The sequence below is a fragment of the Bufo bufo genome, chromosome 10 (assembly GCF_905171765.1).
Source record: "Bufo bufo chromosome 10, aBufBuf1.1, whole genome shotgun sequence".
In the NCBI taxonomy this organism is placed as follows: domain Eukaryota; kingdom Metazoa; phylum Chordata; class Amphibia; order Anura; family Bufonidae; genus Bufo; species Bufo bufo.
Window position 1 is genome coordinate 4,993,983 of NC_053398.1, and position 18,007 is coordinate 5,011,989.

At 51.5% G+C, this 18,007-nt stretch overlaps 1 protein-coding gene across 1 annotated transcript in view; it reads left to right on the forward strand.

Moving 5' to 3' along the window:
• Positions 1 to 18,007, forward strand: part of OTOG (otogelin) — a 120,973-nt gene that overhangs the window by 79,221 nt on the left and 23,745 nt on the right. The window contains exons 24-35 of the mRNA XM_040410305.1: positions 1,145 to 1,188; positions 1,546 to 1,699; positions 6,690 to 6,797; positions 7,115 to 7,253; positions 8,775 to 8,909; positions 8,986 to 9,132; positions 9,206 to 9,325; positions 10,461 to 10,577; positions 10,852 to 11,008; positions 13,450 to 13,476; positions 13,714 to 13,881; positions 14,186 to 14,464. Of these exons, the coding sequence (XP_040266239.1) occupies positions 1,145 to 1,188; positions 1,546 to 1,699; positions 6,690 to 6,797; positions 7,115 to 7,253; positions 8,775 to 8,909; positions 8,986 to 9,132; positions 9,206 to 9,325; positions 10,461 to 10,577; positions 10,852 to 11,008; positions 13,450 to 13,476; positions 13,714 to 13,881; positions 14,186 to 14,464 (1,595 nt within the window). The remainder of the gene's footprint in view (positions 1 to 1,144; positions 1,189 to 1,545; positions 1,700 to 6,689; positions 6,798 to 7,114; positions 7,254 to 8,774; positions 8,910 to 8,985; positions 9,133 to 9,205; positions 9,326 to 10,460; positions 10,578 to 10,851; positions 11,009 to 13,449; positions 13,477 to 13,713; positions 13,882 to 14,185; positions 14,465 to 18,007) is intronic.

The following is an 18,007-nucleotide window of genomic DNA, read 5'->3' on the forward strand; positions in this document are numbered from 1 at the left end:
ACATGTGTATACATGGTGGAGAAGATAGGGGGCGGTCACATATGTATACATGGTAGAGAAGATGGGGGCGGTCACATGTGTATACATGGTAGAGAAGATAGGGGGCGGTCACATGTGTATACATGGTAGAGCAGATAGGGGGCGGTCACGTGTGTATACATGATAGAGCAGATAGGGGGCGGTCACGTGTGTATACATGATAGAGCAGATAGGGGGCGGTCACATATGTATACATGGTAGAGAAGATAGGGGGCGGTCACGTGTGTATACATGATAGAGCAGATAGGGGGCGGTCACGTGTGTATACATGATAGAGCAGATAGGGGCGGTCACATATGTATACATGGTAGAGAAGATGGGGGCGGTCACATGTGTATACATGGTGGAGAAGATAGGGGCGGTCACATGTGTATACATGGTGGAGAAGATAGGGGCGGTCACGTGTGTATACATGGTGGAGAAGATAGGGGGCGGTCACATATGTATACATGGTAGAGAAGATAGGGGGCGGTCACATGTGTATACATGGTAGAGAAGATAGGGGGCGGTCACATGTGTATACATGGTGGAGAAGATAGAGGGCGGTCACGTGTGTATACATGATAGAGCAGATAGGGGCGGTCACGTGTGTATACATGATAGAGCAGATAGGGGGTGGTCACGTCTGTATACATGATAGAGCAGATAGGGGGTGGTCACATCTGTATACATGATAGAGCAGATAGGGGGTGGTCACGTCTGTATACATGATAGAGCAGATAGGGGGTGGTCACATCTGTATACATGATAGAGCAGATAGGGGGCGGTCACGTGTAGATTCTTCAGGTTTTTGGCTGTATTTTCGGCCTCCGTCATCTTCTTGTCTCCGCCCCGAGCTCTTTTATGACGTCTCTACCTGCGTGTCATGGCGGCCAGCTCGTAATGCCAAATGAGTGTCCCTTTAAGAGTGTGGGATTCTGGAAACTAGAAAATATCTTAGTGTGGAGCAGAGGAGAAGGTATTGATCGGAGGACCTCATCTCAGGGATTTTCGGGGTGCTGCCTGACACTGCAGTTTAACCGCTAATGTCCCAGACACTGTACTATCACTCCCATCCTCCACAGTCCTGGTCATGACGCTTCCATGTTTGTTCTGTCATTTGCAGCCTCTGCATGGATGGAGTAATGAAGTGTGAGAGCAGCGCAGCAGGTGAGATGTGCAGTGACCCCCGGACCGGCCGATCCCCCGCCCCGATACACAGGCTCCCTCGCTCATTCCTACGGATGTGCTGTAGTTGGATGGAGCTGTCATGTAGTTTTATGTATCGTCACTAGGAGGCGCAGCTGTCTTCACTTCTGCTGTTGATGCAGTCAGTTTAGCAGTGGCCGTCATCCTGTGGCAGTGGATGAATGTCACTGTGACGGGCACCATACATGTGACATGGGATATTATTGTCTCTGTGGCCCATAATGAGAAAGTTTGAGATAATTGAGCACATTCCTATGGAAATCCTTGTCTCGTTGTACATGGCGCAGGTAATGACTTCTCCCTCTTTGGTTCCTGTAGTGCACAGCTGTCCAGACGGTCAGATCTATCGCAACTGCAGCAGTTCAGAGGTGGACATTGCACTGAGCCCAGAGAAGACCTGTGAGAATCAGCTGCTGAATGTCTCTGCGTCCTCCAGCCTGCCCTGTGTGTCCGTCTGTGTCTGCCCCAGAGGGTGGGTATCCTTGCCTCATGTGCATGTATAGCCCTCTTCTCCCAGGTCATACATTACATATATATATATAACTACTTCTCCATCAACTAGAACCCAGAACATGCAGAACCTAAAACAACAGTCCTATCATTTCCCTGGATCATTTGCACTATCATTCTCATCATTCTGTCCTAACTATAACCCTCATGAGTCAAGAATGTCAAATTATAGCAATTAATAATGATAATTCTCAGCATTGAAGAATCACATGTGAGAAGGAGCAGATCTGTGGGATGTGCCTCGGTTAAACTTCTCTTCTACATCTGGAGGGGTTCAGGCTGTTCTATGTATCTAGAGAGGTTCAGGCTGCCCTATGTATCTGGAGGGGTTCAGGCTGCTCTATGTATCTGGAGGGGTTCAGGCTGCTCTATGTATCTAGAGAGGTTCAGGCTGCTCTATGTATCTGGAGGGGTTCAGGCTGCTCTATGTATCTGGAGGGGTTCAGGCTGCTCTATGTATCTGGAGGGGTTCAGGCTGCTCTATGTATCTGGAGAGGTTCAGGCTGCTCTATGAATCTGGAGAGGTTCAGGCTGCTTTATGTATCTAGAGAGGTTCAGGCTGTATCTGGAGAGGTTCAGGCTGCTCTATGAATCTGGAGGGGTTCAGGCTGCTCTATGTATCTGGAGAAGTTCAGGCTCCTCTATATATCTGAAGAGGTTCAGGCTCCTCTATGTATTTGGAGAGGTTCAGGCTGCCCTATGTATCTGGAGAGGTTCAGGCTGCTCTATGTATCTGGAGGGGTTCAGGCTGCTATATGTATATGGAGAAGTTCAGGCTCCTCTATATATCTGAAGAGGTTCAGGCTGCTCTATGTATCTGGAGGGGTTCAGGCTGCTCTATGTATCTGGAGAGGTTCAGGCTGCTCTATGAATCTGGAGAGGTTCAGGCTGCTTTATGTATCTAGAGAGGTTCAGGCTGTATCTGGAGGGGTTCAGGCTGCTATATGTATATGGAGAAGTTCAGGCTCCTCTATATATCTGAAGAGGTTCAGGCTGCTCTATGTATCTGGAGGGGTTCAGGCTGCTCTATGTATCTGGAGAGGTTCAGGCTGCCCTATATATCTGAAGAGGTTCAGGCTGCTCTATGTATCTGGAGGGGTTCAGGCTGCTCTATGTATCTGGAGAGGTTCAGGCTGCCCTATATATCTGAAGAGGTTCAGGCTGCTCTATGTATCTGGAGGGGTTCAGGCTGCTCTATGTATCTGGAGAGGTTCAGGCTGCTCTATGAATCTGGAGAGGTTCAGGCTGCTTTATGTATCTAGAGAGGTTCAGGCTGTATCTGGAGGGGTTCAGGCTGCTCTATGTATCTGGAGGGGTTCAGGCCGCTCTATATATCTGGAAAAAGGTTCAGGCTGCTCATATCATTTTGAATTTCTCTGACAGAATTTTCCATAAAGAAGGGTTGTTTTTATACTGAGCAAGGAGGGTATTTGGGTTTGGCCAGAGCAGCTGGGGATAACATTATGGATTTTTCTGGTAAGATGGTGGTATGAGAGAAGGACTGTGGTTGTGCAGGCGTGGGTTGGGGTTACCCCTCTGTAGTAAGCAGGTGGCAGCCAGGATCACATATCTGCTAAGAAGCTTAATCAGATTCCTGAGAGATCAGCGCCTTCTAATTCCAGGGTGGACACAATGAGGGTTTATGTGAGTTCCTGCTGCATTGTGTCAGTGCTGCTGATCCCCTGAAGTCCCTGGACACAGACCCATGATCGGGTAAGCAGATGTTGTCGCCCTGTGTAAACCTGTGCATCGATCAGTCGACTGACAAGAGAACAGTCATGTGTTATTCATCGCGTCTTTAATGTGGTCATCAAAATCTTCTACTTGTGTGAAGAGGGTGCACGGATACATGAATGGAGAGGTCTGAGCCATTGTTAACCCCTCCGGATAATTGACCCCGAAAACAAATGCTAATCGCCATCCTGTATCATCAGGCGCCAGTTACAAACAATTAATTTGCCCCTGAAGTCTCCTCTGGGTTTATCCTATAGTAGACCTGTGCACCAATTCAGTCAGGTAGTGGCCACAGCACTCGTCCTTAGGGCTTCTGTTGGGTGCGCGTCAACGTTTGACCCTTCTCCACACCAGGATCCGTTTCTACTGTTTTGCGACGTTGTAGAACACACACCAACGTAAATTTCTTATAATGAAAGTCTGGTCACATGACCCTCCATCAGCGGCCATCTTGTGAACAACACAGAAGATTTGCCCAACAAGGGGACATGGCTTATGAATTACAGCAGAAGGGTACAGAATATCAACAACGGAGCCATACCGTCATCTCACATACACATTGGTCAACAGTAGCCAGAAAGTGGCAAATCCTTTTAACATAAGCCCTGGATCAGTCATGTGACAGATGTGAACAGTGTCCAATGGGCCCTTGATCTGTAACAGTCCTTCATGTTTCTACCATGTGACCTGCAATACCATCTTTTACCACTTTACCAAATTTAGGGGATTTGGGAAGTTCTGAAATAAGTTGGTGCAAAGGGTTCAATGTGTGACAAATGGTCCAGACAAACACAGAGCTAGGTGGAACAGTGCCAAAGGTAGCGCGAGGTGTCTTGCACATGGCAGAGCTGTATGGAAGGTCTCTGAGGCATATGGAGCATCATACGCCCATGTGCCTGAGGCTCAAGGTTGTATGGACCAAAGGGGTGTAGAGATAGTGAATATGATGAGGGTTGTATGGACTGGACGGGTGTAGAGATTGTGAATACGATGAGGGTTATATGGACGTGACAGCTGTAGAGAGTGAATATGATGAGGGTTAGTTGTATAGACGGGACGGGTGAAGAGGTGATGAATACGATGAGGGTTGTATGGACTGGACGGGTGAAGACATGGTGAATACGATGAGGGTTGTATGGACTAGACTGCTGTAGAGATGGTGAATACCATGAGGGTTGTATGGATATGACAGCTGTAGAGATGGTGAATATTATGAGGGTTGTATGGACAGGACGGGTGAAGAGATGGTGAATACCATGAGGGTTGTATGGACAGGACGGGTGAAGAGATGGTGAATATGAAGAGGGTTGTATGGACCAGATGAGTGTAGAGATGGTGAATACGATGAGGGTTGTATGGACAGGACGGGTGAAGAGATGGTGAATACCATGGGGGTTGTATGGACAGGACGGGTGAAGAGATGGTGAATACCATGGGGGTTGTATGGACTGGACGGCTGTAGAGATGGTGAATATGAAGAGGGTTGTATGGACCGGATGAGTGTAGAGATGGTGAATACGATGAGGGTTGTATGGACGAGACAGGTGTAGAGATGGTGAATACGATGAGGGTTGTATGGACGGGACGGCTGTAGAGATGGTGAATATGAAGAGGGATGTATGGACCGGATGAGTGTAGAGATGGTGAATACGATGAGGGTTGTATGGACGAGACAGGTGTAGACATGGTGAATACGATGAGGGTTGTATGGACGAGACAGTTGTAGAGATGGTGAATATGAAGAGGGTTGTATGGACCAGATGAGTGTAGAGATGGTGAATACGATCAGGGTTGTATGGACAAGACAGGTGTAGAGATGGTGAATACGATGAGGGTTGTATGGATATGACAGGTGTAGAGATGGTGAATATTATGAGGGTTGTATGGACAGGACGGCTGTAGAGATGGTGAATACCATGGGGGTTGTATGGACAGGACGGGTGAAGAGATGGTGAATACCATGGGGGTTGTATGGACTGGACGGCTGTAGAGATGGTGAATATGAAGAGGGTTGTATGGACCGGACGGCTGTAGAGATGGTGAAAACGATGAGGGTTGTATGGACGGGACGGCTGTAGAGATAGTGAATACAATGAGGGTTGTATGGACGGGACGGCTGTAGAGATGGTGAAAACGATGAGGGTTGTATGGACGGGGCGGCTGTAGAGATGGTGAAAACGATGAGGGTTGTATGGACGGGGCGGCTGTAGAGATGGTGAATACAATGAGGGTTGTATGGACGGGACGGCTGTAGAGATGGTGAAAACGATGAGGGTTGTATGGACGGGACGGCTGTAGAGATGGTGAATACGATGAGGGTTGTATGGACTGGACGGCTGTAGAGATGGTGAATATGAAGAGGGTTGTATGGACGGGACGGCTGTAGAGATGGTGAAAACGATGAGGGTTGTATGGACGAGACAGTTGTAGAGATGGTGAATACGATGAGGGTTGTATGGACGGGACGGCTGTAGAGATGGTGAATACAATGGGGGTTGTCTGGACTGGACGAGGATGGAAATAAGGGTCAACATAGACTGCTGCTTTCTTCACCGCACTGTGCAGCATCCTTCATGGACTGATGTTGCCTGGGAGTTGTAGTAATATTGCAGGATTACTGCAGTGTTTCCTCGTAGTTATAAAATGTGAGATCATGGATGTCTATGGACCTCAGTGTAGGTGTGTGGGGGCTCAGGTCAGAGATGACAGTCACTTGTGGACAGTCCGTGGCCTCTTGTGGTCTCACTGTGGCCATCACGTCTCTTCTGTCTGTTGCCACCCCTCCCCAGCACCTCAGAGATGAACCTGTGACCTCTGCTAAATAATGTCCGCTCCCTCTGGCCAATTCATTAGGACATTTTTAAAGACTAATTTAATGGTGCTGAGATGGAGTTGGGCAGCAGAAGCCAAGATATCACTGAGAAGGATCAGCGGCAAAAGATGGGAAATATCTGCACTGAACCAAAGAAAATATACAGATTACACGTGATCTCCCCCCAAAAATTCAAAATGTCACATCACTGACTACAGCAAAATGACCGTGCACCCCCCTCTCCCCACTGGTTCTGACTCCTCTGTAGGACAGATATACAGGCAGGTTGTCAGCAGTAGTAGATGAATCGTCTGAGATGGCCTCTGTCTAATCAGGGTCCCTCTACCTGCCTGTCGTTGCCCGCACACACATGGCGCTGTCCTCACGTGCGCTCCTTTCTCCGTAGGCTGGTGAAGCATGGCACAGAGTGCCTGGAGCCGGCTGCCTGTCCCTGCTCATGGAAAGCCAAGGAATACTTCCCAGGAGACATCGTGCACTCGCCCTGTCACACCTGGTGAGTAATGCTTGTGGGAGGTCACAGTTGCTTAGTGGGCTCACAGCAGCACAGAGTATTTAAGGACGCAATGAGAAGGTGAAGAGGGTGAAGGCTAAGACTACACTGCGCTACAGAATGATTATCCTTATAGAGCTACAGTACAGGGGAATACTCTAGGCTGTATGCGGTCCTGTGGACTGCAGTGATCACTCAAGAGTTAAAATCAATCAACTCAAGAGTTAAAAGTCAGTGCAGGCGGTTGTGTGCCTCGGCCATTTTCTTGGTATTACCCTTTCTATAGCTCCCCCTTGTGGTAATTTTCATGTGTATTCCAGTGTCTGCCAGCATGGAGCCTTTCAGTGCAGCTTCCACCCCTGCCCCTCCATGTGCACGTTCTACGCAGACCGCCATTACCGGACGTTTGATGGTTTTACCTTTGATTTCGTGGGAAATTGTAAAGTTCATCTGGTGAAGGTGAGAGAACTGTGAAGTCTGATAGGAGAGATGCGCCGCCGTACAGTCCGATAGTAGGGACCGCGCTGCTGTATAGTCCGATAGTAGAGACCGCGCCGCTGTATAGTCCGATAGTAGAGACCGCGCTGCTGTACAGTCCGATAGTAGAGACCGCGCTGCTGTATAGTTTGATAGTAGAGACCGCGCCGCCGTACAGTCCGATAGTAGAGACCGCGCTGCTGTATAGTTTGATAGTAGAGACCGCGCCGCCGTACAGTCCGATACCAGAGACCGCGCCGCCGTACAGTCCGATAGTAGGGACCGCGCTGCTGTATAGTCCGATACCAGAGACCGCGCTGCTGTATAGTCCGATAGTAGAGACCGCGCTGCTGTATAGTCCGATAGTAGAGACCGCGCTGCTGTATAGTCCGATAGTAGAGACCGCGCCGCCGTACAGTCCGATAGTAGAGACCGCGCCGCCGTATAGTTTGATAGTAGAGACCGCGCCGCCGTATAGTTTGATAGCAGAGAACGTCCGCCGTACAGTCTGATACCAGAGACCGTGCCGCCGTACAGTCCGATAGTAGAGACCGCGCCGCTGTATAGTCCGATAGTAGAGACCGTGCCGCCGTACAGTCTGATACCAGAGACCGTGCCGCCGTACAGTCTGATACCAGAGACCGTGCCGCCGCACAGTCTGATACCAGAGACCGTGCCGCCGTACAGTCTGATACCAGAGACCGTGCCGCCGTACAGTCTGATACCAGAGACCGTGCCGCCGTACACTCTGATACCAGAGACCGTGCCGCCGTACAGTCTGATACCAGAGACCGTGCCGCCGTACAGTCTGATACCAGAGACCGTGCCGCCGTACAGTCTGATACCAGAGACCGTGCCGCCGTACAGTCTGATACCAGAGACCGTGCCGCCGTACAGTCTGATACCAGAGACCGTGCCGCCGTACAGTCTGATACCAGAGACCGTGCCGCCGTACAGTCTGATACCAGAGACCGTGCCGCCGTACAGTCTGATACCAGAGACCGTGCCGCCGTACAGTCTGATACCAGAGACCATGCCGCCGTACAGTCTGATACCAGAGACCATGCCGCCGTACAGTCTGATACCAGAGACCGTGCCGCCGTACAGTCTGATACCAGAGACCGTGCCGCCGTACAGTCTGATACCAGAGACCGTGCCGCCGTACAGTCTGATACCAGAGACCGTGCCGCCGTACAGTCTGATACCAGAGACCGTGCCGCCGTACAGTCCGATACCAGAGACCGTGCCGCCGTACAGTCCGATAGTAGAGACCTCGCTGTCCATTGGGTGCCATAGGTGTCCGTCATGTGATGCCTCCACTGTTGATTTCGCCGGGTAACCTCATGGCGCTTGCGGTCATTTTCCTATCACCGTTGAGTGAAGCGATTGGTCACCTGGCATCCTGCAGCATGAGGCCTGATTCCACTCACCTCCATGGTCTCTAATGGTGTGGACCCCACTAGACGGTCACATTAACCCCTCATATGCTGACATCTCTCACAGGCTCGGTCACCAAGCAACTTCTCTGTCACAGCAGAAAATGTGAATTGTTTCAGCAGTGGAGCCATCTGCAGGAAGGTCATCTCCATCAGCGTGGGGCGCTCTCAAATCCTGCTCGATGACGACACGGGAATGCCGGTAATGTGGCGGCACTCTGTGGGTCAGGACGTGGCATCTTGTGGGGTACACTGACTGCCTTCTCTGATCTGTACAGAACCCTTCGAGTGTCATCGATACGTCCCACGAGGTGCACGTCTGGCAGGCCGGCTTCTTCACATTCATCCACTTCCCCTCCGAATACATAACACTTCTGTGGGACCAGAGGACGGCCCTTCACATCCAGGCTGGGCCCCAGTGGCAGGTATAGTGTGAGGGGCCCGGTGACAGAGTGGTGAGGATGTCCCGCTCCATGGTCATGTGATCTCTCCTTTCAGGGTGCACTCAGTGGCCTGTGTGGAAATTTTGATCTGAAAACAGTCAATGAGATGAGGACTCCCGAAAACCTCGAGTTATCCAATCCTCAGGAATTTGGAACCAGCTGGACAGCGTCCGAGGTAAAAGGGGAAATCGGCGCCATCGGTACAGGGTGACAGTGTGATCTGTGGACGATACGTGGTTACAGTGTGATCTGTGGACGATACGTGGTTACAGTGTGATCTGTGGACGATACGTGGTTACAGTGTGATCTGTGGACAAAACGTGGTTACAGTGTGATCTGTGGACGATACGTGGTTACAGTGTGTTCTGTGGATTATACGTGGTTACATTGTGATCTGTGAACTATACGTGGTTACAGTGTGATCTGTGGACGATACGTGGTTACAGTGTGATCTGTGGATGATACGTTGTTACAGTGTGATCTGTGGATGATACGTTGTTACAGTGTGATCTGTGGACAATATGTGGTTATAGTCTGATCTGTGGATGATATGTGGTTACAGTGTGATCTGTGGATGATACGTGGTTACAGTGTGATCTGTGGACGATACGTGGTTACAGTGTGATCTGTGGATGATACGTGGTTACAGTGTGATCTGAGGACGATACGTGGTTACAGTGTGATCTGTGGACGATACGTGGTTACAGTGTGATCTGTGGATTATATGTGATTACAGTGTGATCTGTGGATGATACGTGGTTACAGTGTGATCTGTGGATGATATGTGGTTATAGTCTGATCTGTGGACGATACGTGGTTACAGTGTGATCTGTGGACGATACGTGGTTACAGTGTGATCTGTGGATTATATGTGATTACAGTGTGATCTGTGGATGATACGTGGTTACAGTGTGATCTGAGGACGATACGTGGTTACAGTGTGATCTGTGGATGATATGTGATTACAGTGTGATCTGTGGATGATACATGGTTACAGTGTGATCTGTGAACTATACGTGGTTACAGTGTGATCTGTGAACTATACGTGGTTACAGTGTGATCTGTGGACGATACGTGGTTACAGTGTGATCTGTGGACGATACGTGGTTACAGTGTGATCTGTGGACGATACGTGGTTACAGTGTGATCTGTGGATGATACGTTGTTACAGTGTGATCTGTGGATGATACGTGGTTACAGTGGATGATGATGAGACTGGCAGGTTATAGTTTTCTATTCTCGGGTGATTCCTGTGGGTACAGTTTTGACACCACCTTGTGCATGCTTCCTACAGTTAGTGTGTTATTTAGTGTCTTGACAGCCCCGACACCCGGGATCGCTGCCGTCAGAACCCGCTGCGAGAGCCTTTTGCCAAGAAGCAATGTGGGATCTTGCTGAGTGAAGTATTTGAAGACTGCCACCCGGTGGTGAGTCGGAGCTTTACACAGGAATTGTATCTGTGCGTTCTGGAGCCTAATATTCATGTGGATCGTGATATTCCTGAGTATCATAATGTTGATTAGTAGCTTGATGTCATGATATGCATGTCGCAATAGCCATATATGTAATTCATGAGCTTCATTACATTTCTGTGTCGGGATATTAACGCCATTGTGAGTTGTCATCATCTGCGATACTTTGTGTACCATTGATGCATCTGAGGGTCGGGCATCATCTAATTCCTGTTATTTGTGTGTTCAGGTAGATGTGACTTGGTTTTACTCCAACTGCCTGTCGGACACATGCGGCTGCAACCTTGGTGGAGACTGTGAGTGTTTCTGTACCAGTGTCTCGGCGTATGCCCATCAGTGTTGCCAGCAAGGAGTCGCTGTGGACTGGAGGTCGCCCCGAACATGTCGTAAGTTCCTGATGTTATCCTGCTGTGCCCAGCGCCATGTATATAAGTTTCACTCCATGCATTTTTCTATCTTCAATGTTGGTAAAAAATTTCTCTTCTCCTGCCCTCTGTTACTGTGCTTTCTCCCTGCCCTCTGTTACTGCGCTTTCTCCCTGCCCTCTGTTACTGCGCTTTCTCCCAGCCCTCTGCTCCTGCTGTCTCCTCCTGCCCTTTGTTACTGTGCTTTCTCCCAGCCCTCTGCTCCTGCCCTCTGTTACAGTGCTTTCTCCCTGCCTTCTGTTACTGCGCTTTCTCCCTGCCCTCTGCTCCTGCTGTCTCCTCCTGCCCTTTGTTACTGCTCTTTCTCACAGCCCTCTGCCCCTGCCCTTTGTTACTGTGCTTTCTCCCTGCCCTCTGCTCTTGTCATCTGTTACTGCTCTTTGCATCAAAACTCTGCTCTTGTCTTCCATTGCTGCGCCCTGCTCCTAACCTCTTCTCTGTTACTGTGCTTTCCTTCTGCCCTCTGCTTCTGGGCTTGGCTGTTGCACATGTTGTCTTCTGACCTCTGCTCTTTGGATGCTGACCTTTGCTCTTGTCATCTTCTGCTCCTCGGCTGGTATTGTTGTCTTCTGCCCTCTGCTCCTCGGCTGGTATTGTTGTCTTCTGCCCTCTGCTCTTCGGCTGCTGCCCTTTGCTCCTCAGATGCTGTTGTCTTCTTCTACCCTCTGCTCCTCAGCTGCTGTTTTCTTGTTCTGCCATCTGCTCTTGGCCTGCTGTTGTCTACTGTCATGTGCTCTTCGGCTGCTGTTGTCTACTGCCCTCTGCCCTGCAGTTGCTCCTGTTGTCTTCTGCCCTCTGCTCCTCAGTTGCTCCTGTCGTCTTCTGCCCTCTGCTACTGTAATCTTCTGCCCTTTGCTCCTGAGCTCAGCTGCTGCCCTCTGCTCCTCGGTTGCTCCTGTTGTCTTCTGCCCTCTACTACTCGGCTGCTGTTGTCTTCTTCTGCCCTCTACTCCTCGACTGCTATTGTCTTCTTCTGCCCTCTACTCCTCGACTGCTGTTGTCTTCTTCTGCCCTCTGCTTCCGGGCTCAGCTGCTGCCCTCTGCTCCTCAGTTGCTCCTGTCATCTTCTGCCCTCTGCTGCTCGGTTTCTCCTGTCATCTTCTGTCGTCTACTCCTTGGCTGCTGTTGTTGTCTTATGCCCTCTGCTTCTTAGCTGCTGTTGTCTTCTTCTGCCCTCTGCTCCTCGGCTGCTGTTGTTGTCTTATGCCCTCTGCTTCTTAGCTGCTGTTGTCTTCTTCTGCCCTCTGCTCCTCGGCTGCTGTTGTCTTCTTCTGCCCTCTGCTCCTCGGCTGCTGTTGTCTTCTTCTGCCCTCTGCTCCTCGGCTGCTGTTGTCTTTTTCTGCCCTCTGCTCCTCGGCTGCTGTTGTCTTCTTCTGCCCTCTGCTCCTCGGCTGCTGTTGTCTTCTTCTGCCCTCTGCTCCTCGGCTGCTGTTGTCTTCTTCTGCCCTCTGCTCCTCGGCTGCTGTTGTCTTCTTCTGCCCTCTGCTCCTCGGCTGCTGTTGTCTTCTTCTGCCCTCTGCTCCTCGGCTGCTGTTGTCTTCTTCTGCCCTCTGCTCCTCGACTGCTGTTGTCTTCTTCTGCCCTCTACTCCTAGACTGCTGTTGTCGTCTTCTGCCCTCTGCTTCCGGGCTCAGCTGCTGCCCTCTGCTCCTCAGTTGCTCCTGTCGTCTTCTGCCCTCTGCTGCTCGGTTTCTCCTGTCATCTTCTGCAGTCTACTCCTTGGCTGCTGTTGTTGTCTTATGCCCTCTGCTTCTTAGCTGCTGTTGTCTTCTTCTGCTCTCTGCTCCTCGGCTGCTGTTGTCTTCTTCTGCCCTCTGCTCCTCGGCTGCTGTTGTCTTCTTCTGCCATCTGCTCCTCGGCTGCTGTTGTCTTCTTCTGCCCTCTGCTCCTCGGCTGCTGTTGTCTTCTTCTGCCCTCTGCTCCTCGGCTGCTGTTGTCTTCTTCTGCCCTCTGCTCCTCGGCTGCTGTTGTCTTCTTCTGCCCTCTGCTCCTGGACTTGGCTGCTGTCCTCTGCTCCTCAGTAGCTCCTGTCGTCTTCTGCCCTCTGCTCCTGGACTTGGCTGCTGTCCTCTGCTCCTCAGTTGCTCCTGTCGTCTTCTGCCCTCTGCGTCTCAGCTGCTTTTGTCTTCTTCTCCCCCTGCACCTACCATCGACTGTTGTGGTCTAGATCTGTAAGAGCAGATTGAAAGATCTCTTATCCAAAATGCAAATCTGAAACCTGCTGAATGGATGCTGTACCTATAATAGCAGGATGCAGCCCTCGCGTTCATTCACCCTGGGGAGCGGGAAATGGATCGGGACACAAGTGCAGCCGGGTGTCAGTGTCTCTCAGAGCTGGATGATGATGTGGATATTGCGGGTGCTCTGCTCACCCATCTAATGTTTTGCCTCTCTCTTTCCAGCTTATGACTGTGAATTCTACAATAAAGGTGAGTGCTTCCTCTTTGTGGTTGCAAGAGGCCTGGGCCTATAGAGAGAGGCTGCTGGGATATATGGCGGCATTCTGTCAATCTATAATGCACCAGTCGGGGCAGCGGAGGTTGGTGACACTGCAGTCTGGGTCTCTCACCATCTGCTATAATGTTTTCTGGGGCCCCATGATACAAGTAGGGCCCATATGGTTAATCTGCGCATATGAGTTACGCTAATATTGGTTCTGCCTTCAGTTCTAGGTAAAGGTCCATACAGGCTGCATAGTCAGGTGGACAGAGACCTGGTGCTGGCGGTCCGAATGACTGATGCGACTGTGCTGCCAATGAGAGAAGAACGTGCGATGCCTGGACACGCCGCAGACTTCATGATCACCCCAGGACTATTCAGCCCCAGAGCACATGGTAAGATGCCTGGCTGGGTGTGCATATACACTGCAGTGTTATTGGGGGTCTCTTCTTGTCCCTTGGGGTCTGGCAGCAGATGATTACCAATTCTTTTCACCACCAATTATTTGAGGAGTGAAGAGACTAGATGCGCTCCCCCATTACTGTAGAGAGGAGCATCTACTGCCTGGAGTCCAGCCACCCCTCTGACCACTGTGGAGGCATCTTCACTCTAATGGTGCGCCAGTTCCAGAAATTGCGGGTGTCGTTTGCTGGGTGTTCGTTGCCCCTGTTGGATGTGACATCACCTTTATTGTTCCAGATAAAAGCATCATCTCCTTGGAGGTAGCCGAGCGGCCAAACATATTCTTACATCTGGGACGTAATGGAACCTTACAAGTGTCCAAATGGCAGAGAAGCGATGAGTTCCAGAGGAGCGCAACGTTCATAATCCACAAGAACCGGTGGACGGCCGGGTACAGTGCCTTTGAGAGCCTCGCCAAACCCGGACACTTTGTGAGAGTCTCGGCCTCCTCCATCTTCCTGGCAAAATATCATCACTCTGCTGCATTCAGGCTCGCCACGCTCTTCATGTTATCAGGTGGGATCATATTCACAGTGACCACAGCCCCTGATATCCAGGGGGACCCCATTAACTACCCCAGATAGAGGAACCGCAGGGTGTGAGTATATAGACCCAAAGAGCAGGACATGGCATACACACAAGTATATGAGAGAAGGAGTCACCCCATAAAGACCTTGTGCCTCCACTACTAACCTCATAAAGACCTTGTGCCTCCTTTACTCACCCCATACCACAGCAGTGCCTCTTCTACTCCTCTATACCAGAGCTGTTCCTCCTCTACTCCTCTATACCAGAGCTGTTCCTCCTCTACTCACCCCATACTAGAGCTGTGCCTCCTCTATTCACCTCATACAAGAGCCGTGCCTCCTCTACTCACCTCATACCAGAGCTGTGCCTCCTCTACTCACCCCATACCAGAGCTGTGCCTCCTCTACTCACCTCATACCAGAGCTGTGCCTCCTCTACTCACCTCATACAAGAGCCGTGCCTCCTCTACTCCTCTATACCAGAGCTGTGCCTCCTCTACTCACCTCATACCAGAGCTGTGCCTCCTCTACTCACCTCATACCAGAGCTGTGCCTCCTCTACTCCCCCCATACCAGAGCTGTGCCTCCTCTACTCACCTCATACCAGAGCTGTGCCTCCTCTACTCACCCCAACTGGGGCTACATGAGGGGTGCAGCACAGGAGGAGACAAAATTGGGTCTATACGAGGGGCTGTTCCTCCTCTCACTGTCATGTAGTTCACGGTCTGCTCCTGCAGGGGGCTTAGTTCCTCTTTTCGCTGTTGTGTAGTTCACATTCTGCTCCTGCGGGCGGCGCTGTTCCTCCTTCCACTGCCGTGTAGTTCACAGTCTGCTCCTGTGGCTGTTCCTCCTCTCACTGTCATGTAGTTCACGATCTGCTCCTGCGGGTGCGCTGTTCCTCCTCTCACTGTCATGTAGTTTACGGTCTGCTCCTGCGGGGGGCGCAGTTTCTCCTCTCACTGTCATGTAGTTCACGGTCTGCTCCTGCAGGGGGCTCTGTTCCTCCTTTCGCTGTTGTGTAGTTCACATTCTGCTCCTGAGGGCGGCGCTGTTCCTCTTTCCACTGCCATGTAGTTCACGGTCTGCTTCTGCGGGGGGCGCTGTTCCTCCTCTCACTGTCCTGTAGTTCTCGGTCTGCTCCTGCGGGGGGCGCTGTTCCTTCACTCACTGCCGTGTAGTTCACGGTCTGCTCCTGCGGGGGGCTCTGTTCCTTCACTCACTGTCCTCTAGTTCTCGGTCTGCTCCTGCGGGGGGCGCTGTTCCTCTTTCCACTGCCGTGTAGTTCACGGTCTGCTTCTGCGGGGGGCGCTGTTCCTCCTCTCACTGTCCTGTAGTTCACGGTCTGCTCCTGCGGGGGGCTCTGTTCCTCCTCTCACTGTCCTGTAGTTCACGGTCTGCTTCTGCGGGGGGAGCTGTTCCTCCTCTCACTGTCCTGTAGTTCACGGTCTGCTCCTGCGGGGGGCGCTGTTCCTCCTCTCACTGTCCTGTAGTTCTCGGTCTGCTCCTGCGGGGGGCGCTGTTCCTTCACTCACTGCCGTGTAGTTCACGGTCTGCTCCTGCGGGGGGCTCTGTTCCTTCACTCACTGTCCTGTAGTTCTCGGTCTGCTCCTGCGGGGGGCGCTGTTCCTCTTTCCACTGCCGTGTAGTTCACGATCTGCTTCTGCGGGGGGCGCTGTTCCTCCTCTCACTGTCCTGTAGTTCACGGTCTGCTCCTGCGGGCGGCGCTGTTACTCTTTCCACTGCCGTGTAGTTCACGGTCTGCTCCTGCGGGGGGCGCTGTTCCTTCACTCACTGTCCTGTAGTTCGCGGTCTGCTTCTGCGGGGGGCGCTGTTCCTCTCACTGTCCTGTAGTTCACGGTCTGCTCCTGCGGGCGGCGCTGTTCCTCCTTCCACTGCCGTGTAGTTCACGGTCTGCTCCTGCGGGGGGCGCTGTTCCTTCACTCACTGTCCTGTAGTTCACGGTCTGCTCCTGCGGTGGCGCTGTTCCTCCTCTCACTGTCATGTAGTTCACGGTCTGCTCCTGCAGGGGGCTTAGTTCCTCCTTTCGCTGTTGTGTAGTTCACATTCTGCTCCTGCGGGCGGCGCTGTTCCTCCTTCCACTGCCGTGTAGTTCACAGTCTGCTCCTGTGGCTGTTCCTCCTCTCACTGTCATGTAGTTCATAGTCTTATCCTGTGGGGGCGCTGTTCCTCCTCTCACTGTCATGTAGTTCACGATCTGTTCCTGCGGGTGCGCTGTTCCTCCTCTCACTGTCATGTAGTTTGTGGTCTGCTCCTGCGGGGGGCGCTGTTCCTCCTCTCACTGTCATGTAGTTCACGTTCGGCTCCTGCAGGGGGCGCTGTTGCTTTTTATGTTAGTCTCGGCTTAATTCAAGGTGTGGGGAGCAGCGCCATCTGCAGACACTGAGCTAATTCTCTACCACATCTAAAGCATACAATTTCTCTCTATTTCTGGTGGTGATCCCCTCACTTTCTGCTCTCTGTGACCTGAGAACAGGTACCTAATAGAGACAGCAAGCGACTGACGGTGCGACTGAGCAGATACAAATGTGGGGTCGCAGCCAAGTGTAACTGGAGAGCATGAAAAACGTGTTCTCCCCTTAATACCAAGATAATGACAGGAGACCAGGGGTGTCTCTGGGGGCACAGACCTAAAAATGTCTCTGGGGCACAGACCTAGAAATTGGGCTACATGAGGGGTGCAGCACAAGAGGTGACATAAAACTGGGGCTACATGAGGAGTGCAGCACAGGAGGTGACATAAAACTGGGGCTACATGAGCGGTGCAGCACAGGAGGAGACATAAAATGGGGGCTACATGAGGGGTGCAGCACAGGAGGTGACAAAAAACTGGGGCTACATGAGGAGCGCAGCACAGAAGGTGACATAAAACGGGGGCTACATGAGGGGTGCAGCACAGGAGGAGACATAAAACGGGGGCTACATGAGGGGTGCAGCACAGGAGGAGACATAAAACGGGGGCTACATGAGGGGTGCAGCACAGGAGGTGACAAAAAACTGGGGCTACATGAGGGGTGCAGCACCAGAGGTGACATAAAACTGGGGCTACATGAGGGGTGCAGCACAACACAAGAGGTGACATAAAACTGGGGCTACATGAGGGGTGCAGCACAAGAGGTGACATAAAACAGGGACTACATGAGGGGTGCAGCACAGGAGGAGACATAAAACTGGGGCTAGATGAGGGGTGCAGCACAGGAGGTGACAAAAAACTGGGGCTACATGACGGGTGCAGCACAGGAGGTGACATAAAACTGGGACTACATGAGGGGTGCAGCACAAGAGGTGACATAAAACTGGGGCTACATGAGGGGTGCAGCACAGGAGGAGACATAAAACTGGGGCTAGATGAGGGGTGCAGCACAGGAGGTGACATAAAACTGGGACTACATGAGGAGTGCAGCACAGGAGGTGACATAAAACTGGGGCTACATGAGGGGTGCAGCACAGGAGGTGACATAAAACTGGGGCTACATGAGGGGTGCAGCACAAGAGGTGACATAAAACTGGGGCT